This window comes from Martes martes, assembly GCF_963455335.1.
Source record: "Martes martes genome assembly, chromosome: 6".
In the NCBI taxonomy this organism is placed as follows: domain Eukaryota; kingdom Metazoa; phylum Chordata; class Mammalia; order Carnivora; family Mustelidae; genus Martes; species Martes martes.
In genome coordinates, this window is record NC_137893.1 from 46,059,024 (window position 1) to 46,078,990 (window position 19,967).

Below are 19,967 nucleotides of genomic sequence, written 5' to 3' on the forward strand. Positions count from 1 at the left end.
TATGAGTCTGGGACTTGACCTGTAAAATGTTCGAACATTTATTCTCCGACAGACCTTGAGCAAGGTCTGAACTTCACTCCAAGACCTTGAGAGCATTTTGATATACTCCTTTTAACACAGTGATTTTTATAGTCTTGCTCTAAACTTGCCTGTGTTTTTCAGTGTTTCCTCCCTTTTTGCTTAGCATGGTCTTGTCATTTCTTGCTCCTTATATTTTTCCGTTGCCTCAAGAGTGGTTTCTAAAGCATGAAGAGAGGAGTGTGGGCGATTATTCCTGTCTTTGTATGGTTCTGGTTTACCTGATAAAACTTAATTCCTGCCTGGCTCTTACACACCATCACAGTAAGGCCATGGGTGTGTCGGGGGCGACAGTTGTATATCATGGTCTCAGGTCTCTCCAAAGCCCATTTGAACTGCAGGACAGGCAGCTGCCACAGTGTAAGGTGAGGAAGAATCCTCGTTTGAAGCTTTGCTGGCCACAGAAGAGAAACGTGCTCTGGGGGTGGACATGGGGGGGGCGGGGTGCAGGACAAATGATCTGACTACTTTCTCCAGTGGATTTTGTGTATGGTTCTCGCAAAGGATATATATCTCTAAATCTGAAAGCAAACGATTACATGAGAATTTCCTGGGTCAATATAAATTCTCCTCTAACTGGGAAATCTTGAATGATTACATGGATTTGTGTGGAAAACAAGTACTTAAAGACTGGTTATTTGTTCAAAACCCCAGAATGACTTAATAACTTTCCTACCAAATCCATTCAGTGTTTATCCCCTGCCCAAAGATTCCCAATTTCCCTTCAGAATTTGGACCATATGTTCAGAAAAATGGTTTGGTCATGCTGTTTCCACTGTGGCAAGATTTATTTTAGTCCTCAAACTTCCCCTCCGGCCTACGTGCTTTCTCTCGGGTCTCTTCATCTGTCATGAATGAATCTCTTGTATAACTCTCCTGAGTAGAGACTTTCATATACATATTCTCCCTCACCCATAAACCAGAGCGTCTGGAGCTTGGCCACTGCATTAAGAGCTTCAGCTTTGAGCTAGATTTGAAATGCCAAGTTTCTGGTGACATCACAGATTGATAGTTGGTGCCTAATGCCGGCTTAGCTGTATTTCTGGCAGGTCACTGGGTGTTAACCACTAGAGCAGCCCATGGATTCCAGACTAACAAGGTCAATGTACTTTGAGTTGATCTCCAAAACAAAGAATACTCTCACTTAAAATTCCACTTGAGTAAAGCAACTCAACCAGGCTAACTCTTCATGTATGTGATATTTTGGTTCATTACTTTTTTAAATAATACTTGTTTGAGATATGAAGGCTATTTAATATAGTGTCAGAAACTAATGGCAATTTTAAAGCAATGACCAGCTATTCCTTCCAAGGAGAAAGTTACGTAGCTTTTTGAAACATTATCTTTTTGCAATTGAAAACCTGACATGGAGATAAATCATATTTAATGTTTATTTTATTTAATTATAACATCAACATTTTCAAAATATGTATAAGATACAGGGAAGTGAAAAGCCATATAATATCACAATTTAGAGAATTCCTGTTAACATCATGTTATATTTGAAAATATATATTTTCATATATATTTGCATATATATAACATGCAAATATATATTTGCATACACATAACATGCAAATACATATATTTGCATGTTATATTTGATTTATTAACTAAATTACATGCAAATCTATTCTGTACATGACTTGGGCTTAAATGGTAAATTTTATCATATATTGTTATGAAAAAGGGTTACATTTCTAGAAAGTTTTTTAGCTTTAATTTTTTAAGTTTAGATTTTTTGGGGGGGTTGGGTTTAGTCTGGCTTTTTCGAAGTAAGAAAAGTAGGGTGGATCTGCACAGGTGTTTGGCAGAGTAAGGCATTATGAAACTTACCCTCCCTGTCTCAGAGTTGCATTATGTTGTTGGCTCCAGAGCCTACTGGCAAACAGTGACAGATTTTAATGCATCCATACAGCAGAAAGGTAATGAGGTAGAATGCCAAGATATCATCTCTAATAACCTTTGGAGCAAAAGGGAAAAAATTGAGGTTCCTAAAATTTTACAGCATGTTGCTTTAATTATATACACTCCCCTGGGTATGTTCCAAGTTTTTCAGGTTTTTTTTTTTCTGAATATGAAAGTAATATATACTCTTTTAACAAATTTTGAACACTACAGAACAATAAAATGAAACAAACCATCAATAACTTTGGAGCATATTTTTTTCCTATTAAAAAAAATTCTCAAAAGAAAAAAGGAATTCTCTCTAGTCAGTATTTAGTGTCCATTACTGGTTTTAATATGGTATTCCTACTAAAGCTAAATCAGTACATGGTTCTAATAAACCTAAATGCCTTTGGTTTCTAATATACAATTCTTTTACTGTTCTTTGTTAACAGTGTATGACTGAATAATCTCCTAACTATTTAAGATAGTGAAGATACTGCAGAATGGTGTATGTATGTATGGCTAATTTAATATTCTGGCTGAGCACTAACACGTATGTTCCAAGGAGTTGCCATTTTTCAAAGTATTAGAAGAAAACATACCATGTTAAAACACATTGAGAACAATTTAGAAAGCACTTGGAAATCTCTTTGTATTCAGAATCACCAGTGATTCCAAAATCTGATGCACCAAAGATGTAGTAAGGGATAGGGCCTGAATGTAAACTGAATTATGAAATACCTCTAAATGGCTTTTCTGGAATAAATTTTTCTCAACTTGTTTACTTATGCACATTTTACATTGGTGCCGATATTTGTCTATGTATGCCTATTTCAGGCAAACTAATGATATACATATATATAATGATGGGACTAAATGTAAATAGATCACTTCACCCCTATGTGGCAGATGGTGTTTTCCAAATGGCTGCAGCACGTCTCCTATTCCCAAAGCTCTTCTTACATGTGACGTTGGCGCTCCTCTTTGGCTTTTGTGACTGTTTGGATACAGAGTGTGGGACACTATGTGACTTCCAAGGCCAGGTAATCAAAAGGAAAGTCGCTTTCTATCCTGTTTTCTGAAATACTTGTTCTGGAAGTCTTCAAGGTCCACAGAAGCAGCTTCACTGTCCTGAGGTGGTCTCGCTGTGTGTGAGGAGCTCCAACCAGCCCGCAGGGAGAGACCTCACACGGAGAGCCTGAGATTACATGAAAAGGGAAGGAGGGAAAGAGAGAGGGAGAGTGGTCCTTCTACAGTCCCCAGCCTTTCCAGGGATACTTTTTCCCAGTCTCAGCTCCTTTTTAACTGCAACGACGGGAGACATCCTGAGCCAGCACCAACCAGCTAAGCCCTTCCCAAATTCTGAATGCACAGAATCCACAAGAGATAACAAAACAGTTATCATTTCATGCTACCAAGTTTTGGAGTAACATGTTACATACCAATCCCCTAATAGAATACCCTACAAGTTTTTCCAAGTTTTTAGTAATGTAATTTCTTTGCTTCTTGTAGAACCTGAACAGTTCTATCACTCCTCCATTTAAGGAAGACGTCTGGGCTGGCACAGGTACAAGGGGCAATTGCGCAGTGAGCTTCACATGCAGATAGTTAATCGAGATGGATAAATGATGGATAATGGAAGCTATACTGTGATGATATCTGGGAAAAACAAAACAAACTTCAAGAACTTCTGCGGATTCACCTGTATTTGCAAGCACCTTCCTCTCCAAATTTAAAAACACGAAACTTAAACAAAATAGGCAATTCCAAATAATATTTATTTACTTATGAGAACAAAAAATGCAAAGAATCTTGTGCATTAGTTAATACCCCAGGATTAGTATTAACACCCGTCAAGTCTCAATTCTCCCAAAACATCTGTTTGTTGAAATTCTAAGTAAAAATCATATTCTTGGGACACTTAATTTCTTCTGGTGATGGTGAATGGATAGTATTTTCTTTTTAAAAGTTCAAGCTAAGTGTATAGCGTGCCTGATTTCTTTATCCTGTTTGCTTTCATTTGAGAAATATTCATGCAGTGTTAGTGCTAGTAAGAATAAATCAATCACCTGAGGAGACAGAGGTGGTAAGTCATATAACACGGGCAAACAAGCTGGAAGGGGAGAAGCTGGAATAGGAGCCTGGGAAGTCTGGTTCAGAGTCTGTATGTCTATATTCCAAACTATTACTTTTTTTTTTTTTTTTAAGAGAGAAAGAAAAAGAGAGAGAGAGAGAGAGAGTGTGTGTGTGTGTGTGTGTGCACATGCGCACTCCTGCGCACGCAAGCAGGGGTGGGAGGGGCACAGGGAGAAGGAGAGAGAATCTCAAGGAGGCTCAATCCCAGGATCCTGAGATTATGAACTGGGCCGAATCCAAGAGTCAAATGCTCAACCCACTGGGTCACCCAGGTGCCCTCAAATTACAACTTTTAACGTTAACCTCTTTGACAGGAACATTAGTTATTACTTGTATGATTACTTGTGTTTCTCCTTTCATAGTTGATGGAATTTTTTTTTTTAAAGATGTTTATTTATTTGACAGAGAGAGAGAGTATAAACAGGGAGAGCAACATAGGGAGAGGGAGAAGCAGACTTCCTACTGAGTAGGGAGCTCAGTGTGGGACTCGATCGATCTCAGGACCCTGAAATCATGACCTGAGCCAAAGTCAGACACTCAACAGACTGAGAAACCCAGGTGCCCCAATTAATGGAATATTTCAGGAAATACTCCACTGGGAACAAATCTGCCATACACATGTAACCAAAGCCTTACTGATGTTATCTGTAGCGACACCTGAAGAAACACTGTCATTCAGAAATATTCTCAAGTACTTACATAAAAAGCATCCCGAGTGTTATGAAAAGATAGAGTTGAAAAAACATTATAAATATTTAAAACTAGTCTTCCTGTTACTGATTGCTGAAATGCACATTAATCTCTTTCACACTTCATGTTTTGTAATTATCAACTTTTTTACTTGTGTATTAGCTGTTTCTCCTCATAAGTCTATCTCTACATATCAGTGCCTAGCCTAAGGCTTAGTATATTAAGTGTTCAATAACCATTTTGAATAAATTAAGGGACAAATGACTATGTGAGGGAATATGACAAAAATATGGATATGTATATTTGACCTCTTCAGTCATTTACAACATTGATTTAAGAACCCAAATGCATTGGATTACATTTGTGCTAATTTGGTAGCCACTAGCCACATGTAGCTATTAAGCATTTGAAATGTGGTCAACACAAATGAGACCCTCAATTCAACATTCAAAAACATACCAAGGCCTAACAGTTACACGAAACCATGCTCTGTATCATTAATCATTAGGGAAATGCAAATCAAAACCACAATGAGATAGCACCTTATACCTGTTAGAATGGCTATTATCAAAAAGACTAGAAATAACAGTGTTGGCAAGGATGTGGAGAAAAGGGAACCCTCTTACACTGCTGGTAGGAGTGCAAATTGGTGCAGCCAGTGTGGAAAACAGTATGGAGGTTGCTTAAAAAATTAAAAATAGAGCTACCATGATTCAGCAATTCTATTTCTGGATATTTAGTCAAAGAAAATGAAACAGTAACTTGAAAAGCTTTGTGTATCCCTATGTTCATTGCAGCATTATTTACAATAGTCAAGATATGGAAACAACCTGTCTCCACTGATGGATGAATGGAAAAAGAGAATGTGGTATTCATATGTATGCATATACAGATACAATGAAATATTATTCAGTCATTAAAAAGATGAAATCTTGCCATTTGCAACAACATGGATGGCCCTTGAGGACATTATGGTAAGTGAAATATGGCAGACAGAGAAAGACAAATACCATATGATCGCTTTTATATGTAGAATCATCAATCAATCAATAAAACCAAGCTTATAGATGTAGATTAGTGGTTGCCAGAGGTTGGGTAGTGTGTACATGTCTGTAACAGGGGCCTGGGGCAGGGGGGGATGGGTGAACTGTTTTATTTTTCTTTTTGTTTTTAGTTTAAATAAATTTAATTAAAAAAAAATCACACCAACAAATGGGTGAGTTGCTCCACTAAAAACTACTTGCAAGGAATGATATAGATTCATTCATGACAATGATGGGAATTGGTTTTTATCTAGATTAATTGGTGAAAAAAAAACAGATTTAAGAAAGTAGTAAAATGGGGCGCCTGGGTGGCTTAGTGGGTTGGGGCCTCTGCCTTTGGCTCAGGTCATGATCCCAGGTCCTGGGATCGAGCCCCGCGTTGGGCTCTCTGCTCGGCGGGGAGCCTGCTTCCTCCTCTCTCTCTGCCTGCCTCTCTGCCTACTTTTGATCTCTGTCTGTCAAATAAATAAATAAAATCTTAAAAAAAAAAAAAAAAAGAAAGTAGTAAAATTTTAATTCAGTGAGATCAAATGAAAAAATCACTGAACTGGATCTTTTTCATAATAGTTGTGCTTTTAGGTTTAAATAATATAATACATGCTATTCATGAATGGGTACTTTATTGACAGCAGATATAATTCTACAGGGTACTAAAACATTATGCAACTACACAGTCCAAATGAATATTGATTGGAGAACAGCCTCAACCAAATTTATGTCATTCTAGAGGAATACTGAAAACACAAAATTTTTAAAAAATGTGATTTATTTAAGTAATGGTCTACACCCAACATGAGGCTCAAACTCAGTATCTTGAGATCAACAGTCACACACTCCTCTGATTGAGCCAGTCAGGCGCTCTGAAAACATGAATTTTTCAAGAATAATTTGAAGTCCAACAACTATTTGAAAGGCTGTTTCACCAGTTATTGCAACAATGAAGTTTCTATCTCCAATTCTGATGACTCATTAGTTATTTCCAGATAAATCTTTTGCCAAAGAGGACATGATCTGTTCCCTTTATGCTGAAGACTTAAAGGAGACAGTCAAATAAAAATTGTACATGTGAAAGAAGTGTGTGTATAAGTAAATAGATTGTGAAATAAGTTAGAAAAGTTGCTAAGGTAGAGTTCAGGAACATAAAAGTGTACAGTTCTGTAGAAAAGACCAAAAAATATTAAATTATCACTGTCAGAGAGTTGACATGTTAGTGGTGGTGGCAGTGAGATGACAAATAATAAGTGAATTGCATTTTATATTTAAATGTGAAAAGTTACATGGAGAAAAATTAAGTTAAGGAAGAATGATAGAGAGTAAGGAAGGATGGAGAAGGAGGGACAGTAATTGTCCTATTATGTGGGATGATTGGTGAAGTCCCAGATGACATTTAGGCAAAGACTTGAAGGGACTGAGGGAGCCATGTAGAGATCTGCGTGAAGAGTGTTCCAGTTATAGGGAATAACAAAAGCAAAGGCCCTGAGGCAGGAATGTGCTTGTCCTATTGGAGAGGGGGGTCAGTGATAATTGGAACAGAGTAAGAGAAGAGGGGAAAGGTAACAAAGCCACAGAGATAGGGGACTGGAACAGATCATGGTGGTTCTTGTAAGTCATTAATAACTTTGCTTCTATGCATGAGTGGGGTACTTTTGAGCAGAGCACTTAAGTTTAGAATTAGTTGTTTTTAAGTTTAGTAGAGAAAATCTGAACTATATTTTACATTTTGAAATATTCCCTTGGTTTCTTTTTTAATGCAAAGATTGTATGAATGTCCTTTATGCAGTGAGATGAAAACAATTATTTAAAACCAAATGTGATTGTAGTTGATTCTTACTTCTAAAGAAAGTTATATAGTTCACATCTTTTGGAAACTAAATCTCTATATTGCTCATCTATTTTCAGAGAGCATATATAGAAGAGAATTCTACTCATGGAATACTGAGACAAATTGAAATTTGTCTGATATTTTATTCAGAAACATTTTATTTTATCAGAAACATCTTATTTTTAAAAACTGCCAGGAAGGGGTGTTCAATATAAACTCAGTTGGTTAAGCATCTGACTTCAGCTTGAGTCATGATCTTGGGGTCCTGGGATCTTGTGCCTAACAAGCAGTCTGCTTATCCTTCTGCCCCTTCCCCAACTGTGTTCCCCACCCCTCTCAAATACATGAGGTCTTCAAAAACAAAACAAAACAAAGCAAAACAAACAAACAAAAAAACCCTGCAGGGAATCACTCTTTGATTCTTTGTGTATTTCAGCCATTACGTGTTAAAGGGGGCATTAATAGGATACCCTGGAAGCATTTGTTGTATTATTCTATGACAAAATGTAATCTGATTTTTAAATCTTTGGCTTGCATATGAACTTTAGGAAGCACAATGTATTAACAATATGGAAATTGTACAAACAGGTAGATAGTATTAATGACTGACTTTCAGTAAACAGTCTTTTTTTTTTTTTTTTAAAGATTTTATTTAACTGACAGTGAGAGAGCGAGAGGGAACAACAAGCACAGGGAGTAGAAGAGGGAGAAGCAGGCTTCCTGCAGAGTAGGGAGTCCGATGCCGGGCTCGATTCCAGGACCCAGCGATCATGACCTGATCATGACAAAGCAGGCACTTAACAACTGAGCCACCCGGACGCCCCCTTCAGTAAATAGTCTTAACATATTTTTCAAATAGGAAAAAATAAATTTTGTTTGGTTTTAATTTAAATATAAAATGTATACTCAGTTTAGTCATTGGAAGCTTTGAAGTATGTTTGCAACAACTTGGGTATTTGTATCTACTATTTCAACTGTAAATTTTATAAAATCTAAGTGCAGAACAAGTATTTCTAATACAAATCTGGTGTCCAAATTGGGATATGCTATAAGTGTAAAATACACTAGATTTCAAAGACAGTCCAAAAAAAAGGTAAAACATCTCACTAATAATTTTTATATTGATAACATTGACATAGTATTTTTGATATATTAGGTTAAATAAAATATACTAAAATATATTTAACCACCTGTTTCTTTTTACTTTTTTAAAAAGATTTTATTTATTTATTTGAGAGAGCTTGAAAGAGAGAGCACAACGAGGGGGAGGGAAAGAGGAAGAGAGAGAAGCCGACTCCCCACTGGGCAGGGAGCCTGATGCAGGGCTCAATCCCAGGACTCTGGGATCATGACCTGAGCTGAAGGCAGACACTTAACTGACTGAGTCACCCAGGCACCTCTCTTTTTATGTTTTTTACAAAAAAGCTTTATTTTAGTGGGGTAGGGGCAGAGGGAGAGGGAGAGAGTGTCCCAAGTGGACTCCATACTCAATACAGAGCCAGACTTGGGGCTTGATCCCAAGAGCCCGAGATCATGACCTGAAATGAAACCAAGAGTCGGGTGCTTAACCAACTGCACCACCCAGGTGCCCCTGTTTCCTTTTACTTAAAAAAAATACGGCTCCCTGCAAAATTTTAAATTATATATGTGGTTCACATTATGTTTCTGTTGGGTATTATTGCTCTATACTAGTGGTCCTCAAATGTGGTAACTTGACCATCAACATCACCTGGGAACTTGCTAGAAAAGCAAATTATAGACCTCACCTCAGACTTACTGAATCAAACATTCTGGGAGTGGGGCCCTGTTTTAACATACCCTCCAATTGATTTTGATCGATGCAAAAGGTTGAGAACATTATTTTAGGCCAATGGTTCTCAACTTTGGCTGCAAACTAGAATCATCTGAGGGAGCTTGGGGCAAAAATCCCTGGTTGAAAACCACTGGTCTAGATCCATGATATTCAAACTGTGCTTTCTAGAGGGGACACAGTTCACAGGCTCCACTTTCCTTCTGGCTTCTCACCAGGCAGTATTATCGATGTCTGTAAGACTTCCCGCCATGGAGATACTGGGCATGGACGGGCAGGAGACCTTGCAGGTATCAGAAGTTCACGTATCAAATCTATTTACCTACATGTGCCCATTACGCCTGTTACATTAACTGTAACCATGGCTATGCCTTCTTGGTTTAACATTATTGGGCTCTCGCCAGATTCAAAGGAGGGTGAACCTGGAGTTAGCAGAAAATGTGAAAGCTTTGATAGAGCAGGAGTGAAGAATGGCATTCCTTTTACCATTATTATTTGGGGAGGATTTTCTCAGGGCAGAGCTTTATTTTTATGTACTGCTGGACCACACAGCAGAAGCTGGCAGCTATCCCTGCACTCACTGACTTCCCCTATAGGCTTTCATTCCATGGAGTCTTATCAAAGGCTAACAGATATTTTTATTCTTAGTGCCATGGAGATTACCACTCTTTGGTTTCCATAATGGTTGGTTCTCTTACTGTTGGAAGGTAAAAAATTTGGTGAATCTAACCAATGTAACCTTAAAAACCTAAGAAGGCATGATGCATGGTTCATGTCACCAGGAAATGATGGATATCAAGCAGTTCCTTGATAAATTCTGTCAACCTTAAAAACAAAATAGTTATTTAACCTGTAAAAAAAATAAATTTATTTAGGGGTAGCAGAGGAATTGCAATTTGGGACTGCAAATTAGGGCAAACCATTAGGCAAATCCCAAGAAGGAAGGAAAAAGAGTATCCCTATATAGAGAAAAGAAGGAAATTGGGAGGGATTGCTTTGAACAAAAGTTCATCTGAGGAGAGGGAGAATTTGAGGTCGCGAGGGCGTCTCATTGGCTAAGGTCATGTGGTTTATCACTGACTGGGCTGATGATGGGCAAGAGAATCTTCTGCCTTCCCGCTGAGGTATGCTAAGTAAGCTGCTTGGAGTGCCACTGAGTGAGAACTCTCCCTTCATTGTCTCCAGACTCCATTTTAACTCTGTAAAAGGTACACCTGCATCATTTCAGCAACATATAAACCTTTTCTATGTGCCCCACCTTGAAAGTGCTAATGTTTGTAGTGTTAAAATGTTTTGTAAATACACACCAATGCTACAAACCAACTGTCTCCTCACAGGAAATATATCTTTTTAAGTTTCTATACAAGCACTGTATAACATGATCCAGAATATACTAGTGTTGTGCTCGCTTCGGCAGCACATATACTAAAATCAGAATATACTAGTGTTAAAGTAAGTGAAACAGCTGGCATCTTTTTCAAATGGACTTCCACAAGATAAAATATTACAACCAAATTATGTCATTGGAAAATTAACATACTTAATGAAAATTTGTTCAGGTATAAACGAGCAGTTAAGAAATAAATGATCTCTACATGCTGTGACTTAGTGTATGGATTTATTCCAGAATCAGCCACCATGCAGTGTCTGTATATGCATACAAATATGTGTTTTTGTGATTGTAATGATTGTAGTGTATAGTAAGAATGAGGTGATATTACATTATCTCTAATGGGAATAATGCTTTTAACTGTTAAAGAGTAAGACCACTTTCCTCAGGAAAAAAAAAAAGAAAACCAAACAGCTCTATAGGGCTCCAGACATTCTGGGGCTTTTGCACAAAATTTTACTTAAAGAATAATATAAGGGTACATCTTTTTAAAACATTCTAATTAAATGACTCCTATACCCATTTCACTTACAATACTCAGATACCAATAACTTAGAGCCTGGTACATCAGGGACTCCTTAGAGCCAGCTATAAAGCCTAGTGAAGGAAATCAGGGTAGGTCACCCCAAAATAAATATTTTTGGGAAGAGGAATCAGGAAACAAAGCTTATTGTTAGTTTCTTCCCACATATTTACCTTTCTAGTTTGCTGCCTTTGAAAGCCTAAAACTGCTTTCCTTCGTGCTGTCATTTCTCTATAAATGTATTGTTCTTTGCTGAAGATCCCATATAGACCATAGTTTAAAGCTGCTGCTTTGAGTTATTCTTTGCTTTTGGTTTCTTGGGTGTGATGTGCACTGCAAACATTAATAAACTTTTTCTTTTCTTGATGTCCTCTTGTTAAGGAGTGCCACATGAGAACCTAAGTCATATCCTCACTGCAGAATGCAGGCAAAAAGTCAACTCTTTCCTTGGTTGGCAATTACCCTGGGGCTGGCCATCCCAAGGAAGCAACTGCCTACACTAAATTCTCAAATTTTGGGGTCAGCTCTCCTGGTGGACTTTCTCCTAATAGACTGAACACTGGAATTCTCAAATTAAAACCTCAAAAGTTTGAAGGTCTTCCCTTCATGCAGAAACACATCAAGAACCAGACATCTCGAGGTATTCAATTAAAAATCACTTATTTTACATAGCAGTAACGTGCTTTCTGTATGAATAAGGATCATTTACTTGATATCCTATAGCCACATCTTTCTATCAGATTATCTTTTTCCTCATGAAAGTAAAACATTTCCAATGCCCATCTTGAAACTTAGCATTTGTGGTGTTGAAATGTTTTGCAAATATACACCAATGATGTAGACTAATTCTTCCTTGTGGGAGCTTTATACTAGAAATGCTGTATGTGCTGTATTTCCTGAATTTTTTAGTACTTAATCTCAATGATATTAGATCAGAAAACTATAATCCTATTTTAATGGCCAGAGTTCATTGTGCATCAAATTGGGCAAGAAAAATTTATTTTGACTGACAGTATTCTCACCTGTGTAACAGAAACTTACAGGTTCTAATCCCTTAGTTTGTGAATCCCACCCATTCTTAACATTATCAATTATGAGCTGACTGCACAACTGTAGTTTCATAAAAGGAAAATTAAAACAAGTTTTTTTTCTCTTTCCCGAAATGTTGGGTTTGTTTTGCTTTTACATTAAAACCTAACCTTACAAACAAGTAAAAAGGACTGAAATTTGAGTTCTGAATAGTGTGTGCATGGAAAAAGAGCTTCCCAGTTCTCTTAGAACTGCACATGAATATACAAAGTGGCTCTCCCAGTTAGACCCCATACTGTTAGCATTCAAGATGACTGGATTTCCTTTCATAAATTCACATCTCCTGTATGTTTACTTCTCTACCTGCACTGACAGGATCTTGTAATTCCTTTGTAGTGATGGTGTGGGGGAAGAGCCCACATACGTTTTGAGCTTCTCCCTATATTTATGTCAGCTTTCCTATCTGTACATCATACATTATAGAAACAGGAATAGACAGGTAACGCAGACAGGTAACTTCTATGCGAGGGGCATTGTAATAAGGTTCCGGTGTACTGACATTTTTGTATCTTCAGCATCTTATGTTGCTTACTAGGCCTATAATTAAACTGTTTCTGTTTCTGATAAAGCACTCTAATTGTAACATGCCTCAGTTAACTCCCAGGAGTGAGTTTTGTAAAGCATACCTTCTTCTCAGGTCTCCCAGGTAGGGTTAAATATTTATGGATTGTAGCATTCATGGTGAAAAAGGTTGCTTAAACGCAAGGAATGTTTTTAAAGAACTCTGATGCCAATTGAATGTTCCCCGTTAATAAAATGTTCTCCCTTGAAACAAATGATTCTAAGGAATTCAAAAAATAGGCCCAAGAAACTTCTGGATAGAAGTGTGGCCCAAAATACAGTTGTAGCAATCTTTCTGATAAAGTATCATTAAACATTAGATGGGTGTCTAGTTTATGGAAATATAAAACAAACCCCTAATCAATCCCTAATACTGTCTTTTGTAGGATCATGAGGTAGAAATGAATAGGGCAGAAACTAGTGATCCTATTTACCTAGAAAAGAAACTGGGGCACAGAAACCTTTAGCGGTTTTTGCGTGTCACAAGCTCCTTTTGGCTTGGTTCCGACTGCCCCTCCATTCCTTGAAACTTCAAGTCTAAATATCAATAATAACAGAATTTCAGTGCTGGAATATCATTTATTCTGACCCTCTCCTTTAACCAAAGAAGAAACTGAAGCCCTTAAAGATTGAGTTACTCATTAATATTCAAAGAGGTTCATTTAACATCCTGGTTTCTTAACTCTCACAAAATTATATACAAGATAAATGGAACCGTTCAGTGGGCCCTAACACATCTTCATCGGAACACACCTTGACGTTTACTTTAATTATACTAAAATAACATTCCCACTGATTGTCTACAGACTCCCTCAGTGTCCTGGCTCCACACTCTCCTTTCTCCCAGTTCTACTCCGGCCTCTGGTTTCTGGGTCAAGGTTGGCTCTGTCCGGGCCCCCGGGCGCGGCCGGCCTCCGGATGGGGGATAGAGCTTCGAAGCCCCCCTAACAGAAAGGGGCAGAGCGGTCTGAGTCTCAGTCAGTCGGGGTCTTCCGCAAACAGCCCCCGAGTCCATTTCGGAAGGGCTCCCATCCCTTTGTTCCACAGCCGCTGTGTCTGCCCGCACCTCTCCTTTTCGCTCCTTCCCAGCCTCCCTGGGGGCTCCCGCAAGGGCTCCCCTCGGCCAGGGGCGACGGTACCCACAAGGCCACCGGGGCGCGCCGGGGAACCTGGCCTTGCTGCCCGCGTAGGTCCCGGGGGTAAGAGCATTCCCCGAACAACGGAGGCACGCCCCACGCAGCGACGGGGGAGGACAACTGTGACCAGAAGCCCTGTGGGTGGAAGGGAGCGACTCCCGCGGCCGCCTCCCCTCGGGCACCCGCGGCGCCGCCGGAGCCTCGCTCTTCCTCCTCCTCCTCACTCGCCGGCCCGGCTGATCTCCTGCCATGACTCAGCGATTCTCGCAGGCTGCCCGGCTGGGGACACCGGCTTCTCGCGGGCTCCTCCCGCCGCGTCCACCCCCTCTCGCCACCCACGCCCGCCCCCGACCGCCGGCTCTTTCCCAGCGCGGCCGCCGCCGCCGCCGCAGTCAGCGCGGGCGCCCCAGCAGCATTCGCCGCCGCCTGCACCGCGCGCCGCACGCCCCGGCCCGACCCCGCAGCCCACCCGCGCACCCGCCATGGAGCCCGCAGCCCCCCGCCGCCGCCACACCCACCAGCGCGGCTACGCCGTGACGCGGAACCCGCACCTCAACAAGGTGAGTCCGCCGCCCACCTGGCGGCCCAGTGGCCGCTTTCGCTCCGACGCAGGCCCCCGAGGGTCCCGGGCTCGGCCTCGCCCCTCTGCCGGCTCTCCCGGCACCCGCGGCCCTCGGTGCGCGCAGAATGGAGGGGCCGCCCGGTAGGCGCCGCGCCCCTCAGTGTGATGGGAGCCCGGTGCTGGTGCACCTCGGCATCCCGTTTGGGGAAGGAAGATGTAACTTGTTTACAGTACTTTTTGGCTTCTCAGGAGCCAAGCCGGAGAAAGTAGTATCAGGCTGAGTGCGTGAACTGCTGTTTCGGTGAAGATAGCAGGTAGGCTGCCAGCTCAGCCTGAACGTGCCACCCACTTACCGGTTCCCCTCAGCGTGGCAATTACTGGAGGCTGCTCTGGAGAGAAGTGGCCCTACTGGTCCATCCCGGCAGAAATGCGTTGTGAAAGCCTCCGATCACATTAACAAGCTCGATGTCTGGGCCTCTTGGTTTCTGGAGCAACACGATGAAGAGGCTGGGAATGCGTGGTGGGTGGCTTCTGCCTTGGTCACTTTTCGTGGCCTGGTGCAGAATCCTTCCCTAGACATGGGGCTGTGGGTAAAGCCAGTCTTGTTTTTTGAATCTGGCCTTCTGGAAATTAAAACGTTGTTGTTGTTGTTTTAAAGACCTCTTACTAAAACAAGAATTCAGTGGAGTTTAGAGAACCTTTTTCAGATCCTGGTGACATTTCATTCTTCTTCACTGCTTAGGTAGTGTAAACACCCAATATTTCTCTCAAATGAAAAATACCTAATTTATAATTTTGCTTAGGTGGATACTAAGCCGTCACACTTATGTTATAGCCAGGTTTGTCTCTAGATTGTTCTTTTTGTGTAACTGTGCTCTTGACCTATCCTTCTTCTTTAGGATAGGGGAATGCCATCAGTCAGCACCGAGATCTCTTTAGTCATTTCGGTCATCTCTTTAGTAGATGCTCTTTCTCATCAGAAACTGGACCTCAGCTCTTACCTTCTGGTCACATTGCTGGTGATTTGTTGATCATTATTAATGGCTTGAAGACTTGTGATTCCTTTTAATTAATTGTAGCTAGTGTGAGTTCTTTTTGATTTCGTGGTAACAGGTAACTTTTACAAATACGGGGTTATTCAGTATTTGTGGTCATAAAACGTGAAATTTTGAGTAGTTTCTACTTACTTTTTTCTTCAAAAAAAATTTAATTGCTAGCTTGATTTTTCTTTTTATTATTCTGCAGGTTGGGGTCCATTTTCAGTAGAAAAAAGGTAAAATGTGATGTGACAGAACAGTTTGTGACTTTCATGTGTATCTGCTTCCTGTAATTTATGACCAAATAATGGGTTGTCGCCTAAGAAGGACTGCATGAGTGGTATAACCTGTTTGAATTTCCCAAAGTCATGGGCAAGTATGAGTGTTTCAAGTGGGTAGATGGAATAGGCAATCACTGAGCAAGCGTCATTATGCCTTTACTGTTTGCATCAGGAATGTATGTTCTTAAAATCTTTTTGGCTCCTGTTCACCAATAAGAATTAACTCCTACTTAACAAGAATATCACAGAGATCTTCCAACAAGTTGAAGGGTACAGCACAATATGTTAAGAACACATTTTTGGATTTATAACAGAACTTTATTGTCTGCATAGGTGTCAAATTGGATTTACAAATCTAGTTCACCAACTCTGGGGTGATTAATGGAATAAGCTTTACTTTTCTTACTCAGTTCTAAGGTAGCTGTGGGGCACCTCATAGAAGTCACAGAATTGCCTTTCATGTACCATTGAAACTATGGCTGTGGGATGTTCTTGATCTGCCCTGCACTGAAGATCTCTTGGCTTTAAAGTTTACTGATAACCCAGGAATTTTTATTGATTTTTATGAGAACTTTGACAAGTAGATCATGCCCTCTAGAACTCCAGCCTGTCATCTGGCTACATGAAGCCGCCTTCAGCCATATTAACACAGACCTTCATCACCTTACCTGTTGGGTAACTGCAACAGTTTTGTTGGTTTATTTTCAGTATTATGGTCTGTCCTACATGTAGATATGAGAAACATACCTTCATCAGTTAGTGTTTTCCTCACGTTACTCTTCTGTCATCCAAAGAGTTATAATAGTTCCTATTACACTGAATGTAAAATCAGTCTTGTCAGGTTTACTATCTTACCCGAATTGATCTCATTAGTTCCCCAATTAAGTCTTCCACTTGAAATATATTTGCAAAATCTCTAAATGCTTTCCTTTTTGCCTATGTGTAATTTCCTACAATTAAAATGGCATTAGTTGATTTAATAATGATCTCTCTAGGGAGGACTTTCCTAATTATCTCAGTTCTATTATCATTACTTGACACCTCTGTTTATATGTATCCAGTTGTATCATGTCATTTTGTGTTTACTGTATTTTATTTATTTTTTCTTACTTTGATTGTCATAGGTCAGGAATCATACTTAGTACAGAATTTTGCTCATTGGGCTTTGAATAAGTGTTTATTTAATGAATGAATGAACCATTTTTATTTCTTTTGTTTTTCAAACAGTACTCAGCTTTTAAAGCAAAAAGCTTAGAAAAATATAAAGCAAAAAGCTTTTAGAGTGGTAGTTTGAACATTATTTTAAGACATTTATCCTGTTTAATGTAATTTCTTAGAAGTAAATTGCATTGAATTCTAAAGCTCAGTTGACTCTCTATACATTATACAGTGTATAATGGATACAGAAGAATAGTTGGAATTTGGTTTAAACCTGATCATCCATGAAATTTTAATTACTTGCTACATAACCTTAAGGAGGTGATTAGTCTTGGTAAAATCAAGGTTAACAGTAGGTGTGATCCAAATTAAAAAAAATAAAAAATTATAAAAACTGAAGAGAAATAAGGTTCTTTATTGGTAATATGATTCTTACTATTTGCTTTATACTCAAATTACATAATTTCTGGTAGAATTGCTTCATAGTATTTGGAAAAGTACCTCACATTTATGAGATTCAGTATCTTTCTGTACATAGCCCTAACTATCTTTGAGTTGCTTTTCTTTGTGTTAAATGTGCTTATCTAATTTAATGTTTAATGTTAATGATTTTTAAGGATACCTTCTGATTTAGATGAGTTATATTTCACATTTTTTTCTCAGGAATCGTCATGTGACTAATAATGTTTCATAAATCACTCTTCACACACGATAAAATCACTTATTTTTTATTTCTAAATGTATTCATTTGCTTTGTTTCTCTAGCATTGGTAGAAAATTCTAATTGATAGTTCTATCATGATTGTGCTTATGTGGTTTTCATGTCTTTAAGATTAAATAATAACATGACCTACAAATAAATCTTCAAAAGATACCGCTCTGTTATATTTTAGGCATTTTAATCCAGTTTAAGTTAGTGAGTTATTAAAGTTTGGCCAGCATTATTAACTTTTAAATCTAAAAAATGAGCTTCTGGGCAAGTGCATTTGTAGATGTTTGTTTCTTGGCATGTCAAGACCTAGTTGGAGGTGTTGTAGGGAAAAGAGAGAAATGTCTTGTGACTATGAGGGAAAGATACCTTAAACCTCCTCTTTTTCTTCAGTGTAAACTATACCAGAGTTAATCATCCAGGAATTTTTACCTACCACAATTCTATGGATTGCCTCAGCAGTATGAAAAACTGATGTATGATTTAATGGAACCCCACTGATATGAATGCCATTGTGATTTGGATGTACATATACACCTCCATACCTGTTACTTTGCTGTACCTCAAACAACAGCGGTAGTATAGGGTAGCATAAAATCAAAATACTGTGCTTGAATGAGTAGAAAGATGAGTTTCATTTGAGGACTTTTGAGACCGGTGATACGGAGTTTAGGAAATACTGAAGATAGTCTGAGATTTTTCATTTTTGTGTTCTAATTTCCTTCTATCTTTTGGGCAAGTACAAGAAATGCAATGTAGTGGAATGAACATTCTAAGACATTGTATCTAGAGGAAAGCATAAGTCCCAATTCTTCCATTTAGCAGTTGTGAGATTTTGAGTGAACTTTTCTCAACTGGCTTCAGTTACTGTCCTTACAAAATAAAGTGATAACTTCATTCATTACTTTATATTTTTTCATTTAGAAAATATTTGTTCAGAACCCACTATACTAGGTAATATTCTGGTTCAATGAATATAGCAATGAAGAAGATTCTTGTTAGTGCACTTAAATTTCTGTTGTAATATGATTTCTACCTTGCTTCTTCACTCAGATATTCAAAAGATTATTTGAGATAGTGAATATTGTTTCTAAATTATATATTCTAAAAACAGGAAATCTTTTAATCCTATCATTATTAATACATTACTTTTGTATAGAAAGTCTGAGCTCATAGCTGGAGCAATTATAAAGTACTTATTTTTGTAGTGTACTAATCCCCTTCTCTTGAATTTTGGATGATAGGATTGTGTTCCTTCTTTATTTTATAGTACAAAACAAAAATATTTCTTCTCTCTGGGAAAGGAAGATTTATATTTTACCCTCAGATTCATATAATTGAGCTTGACTGACATCACATGACCTTTGCAATCTTTCATACACTTTCACAGAATGCCAGGTATAAAGCATGTATTTATGAAGAAATAGAAAAAGAAAAGTTTTTTGCTTTTCAGCACTCTGTTCAAAGTATGTAAAGGCTTGGAAGTATGAAAGAACTTGGCTTTTAGAGAAAGGTAGAGGTATGCTTTTCTAGTTAAAATTGGGAGAAGAGGGAGTGAATTGCAGAGACAGGAAATTTTAAAAGTTCCAGTGGTGTGAAACCAGCCTTTACTTGATTCTGTTTGACTTTGGAAAAAATCGTTACTCTGACAAAACAAATATTTGGACTGTTTTCCAATGGTTTTCAAAATTGACATGACCAAATAATGTGAGAGATTCAAGATTGCCCTGATTTGGCCCATTCATTACTTCATTATTTTATGTTATTGAACCAACTCAACCAACTTTGATAGTATATAGATCCAGAATAAATCGTAAGATATATTGCAATTGAGTAGAACAAATTTGGAAATGTTTCCAACCTCAGTTATTAGGAAATTTTCTTAGACATGAACCTGGGGCCTAAATATAAAATGTGGATATTTGTATTCTTAAAATGATATTTAAGATATTTTATGGCTTATATGTTAGTTTTTACCTGTTTTTAGCTTAATGCATATAAAGTAATACATATTAAACAAAGGATAATTGTTGTCTTAAGTGAATTTAGAGA

General features: G+C 38.5%; 1 protein-coding gene and 1 pseudogene across 2 annotated transcripts in view; both read left to right on the top strand.

Moving 5' to 3' along the window:
* The first annotated feature begins 350 nt into the window (after positions 1-350).
* On the top strand, positions 351-10,299 carry LOC308344304 (acyl-protein thioesterase 1-like; annotated as a pseudogene). The gene is made up of 5 exons: positions 351-443; positions 2,922-3,011; positions 3,481-3,535; positions 9,688-10,081; positions 10,118-10,299. The product of its transcript is annotated as an acyl-protein thioesterase 1-like (transcript).
* A 4,231-nt stretch (positions 10,300-14,530) lies between these two features.
* The window catches only part of ME1 (malic enzyme 1), a 186,226-nt gene continuing 180,789 nt past the window's right edge, over positions 14,531-19,967 (top strand). The window contains exon 1 of the mRNA XM_080805792.1: positions 14,531-14,728. Within this exon, the coding sequence (XP_080661918.1) occupies positions 14,651-14,728 (78 nt within the window). The 5' untranslated portion in view covers positions 14,531-14,650. The remainder of the gene's footprint in view (positions 14,729-19,967) is intronic.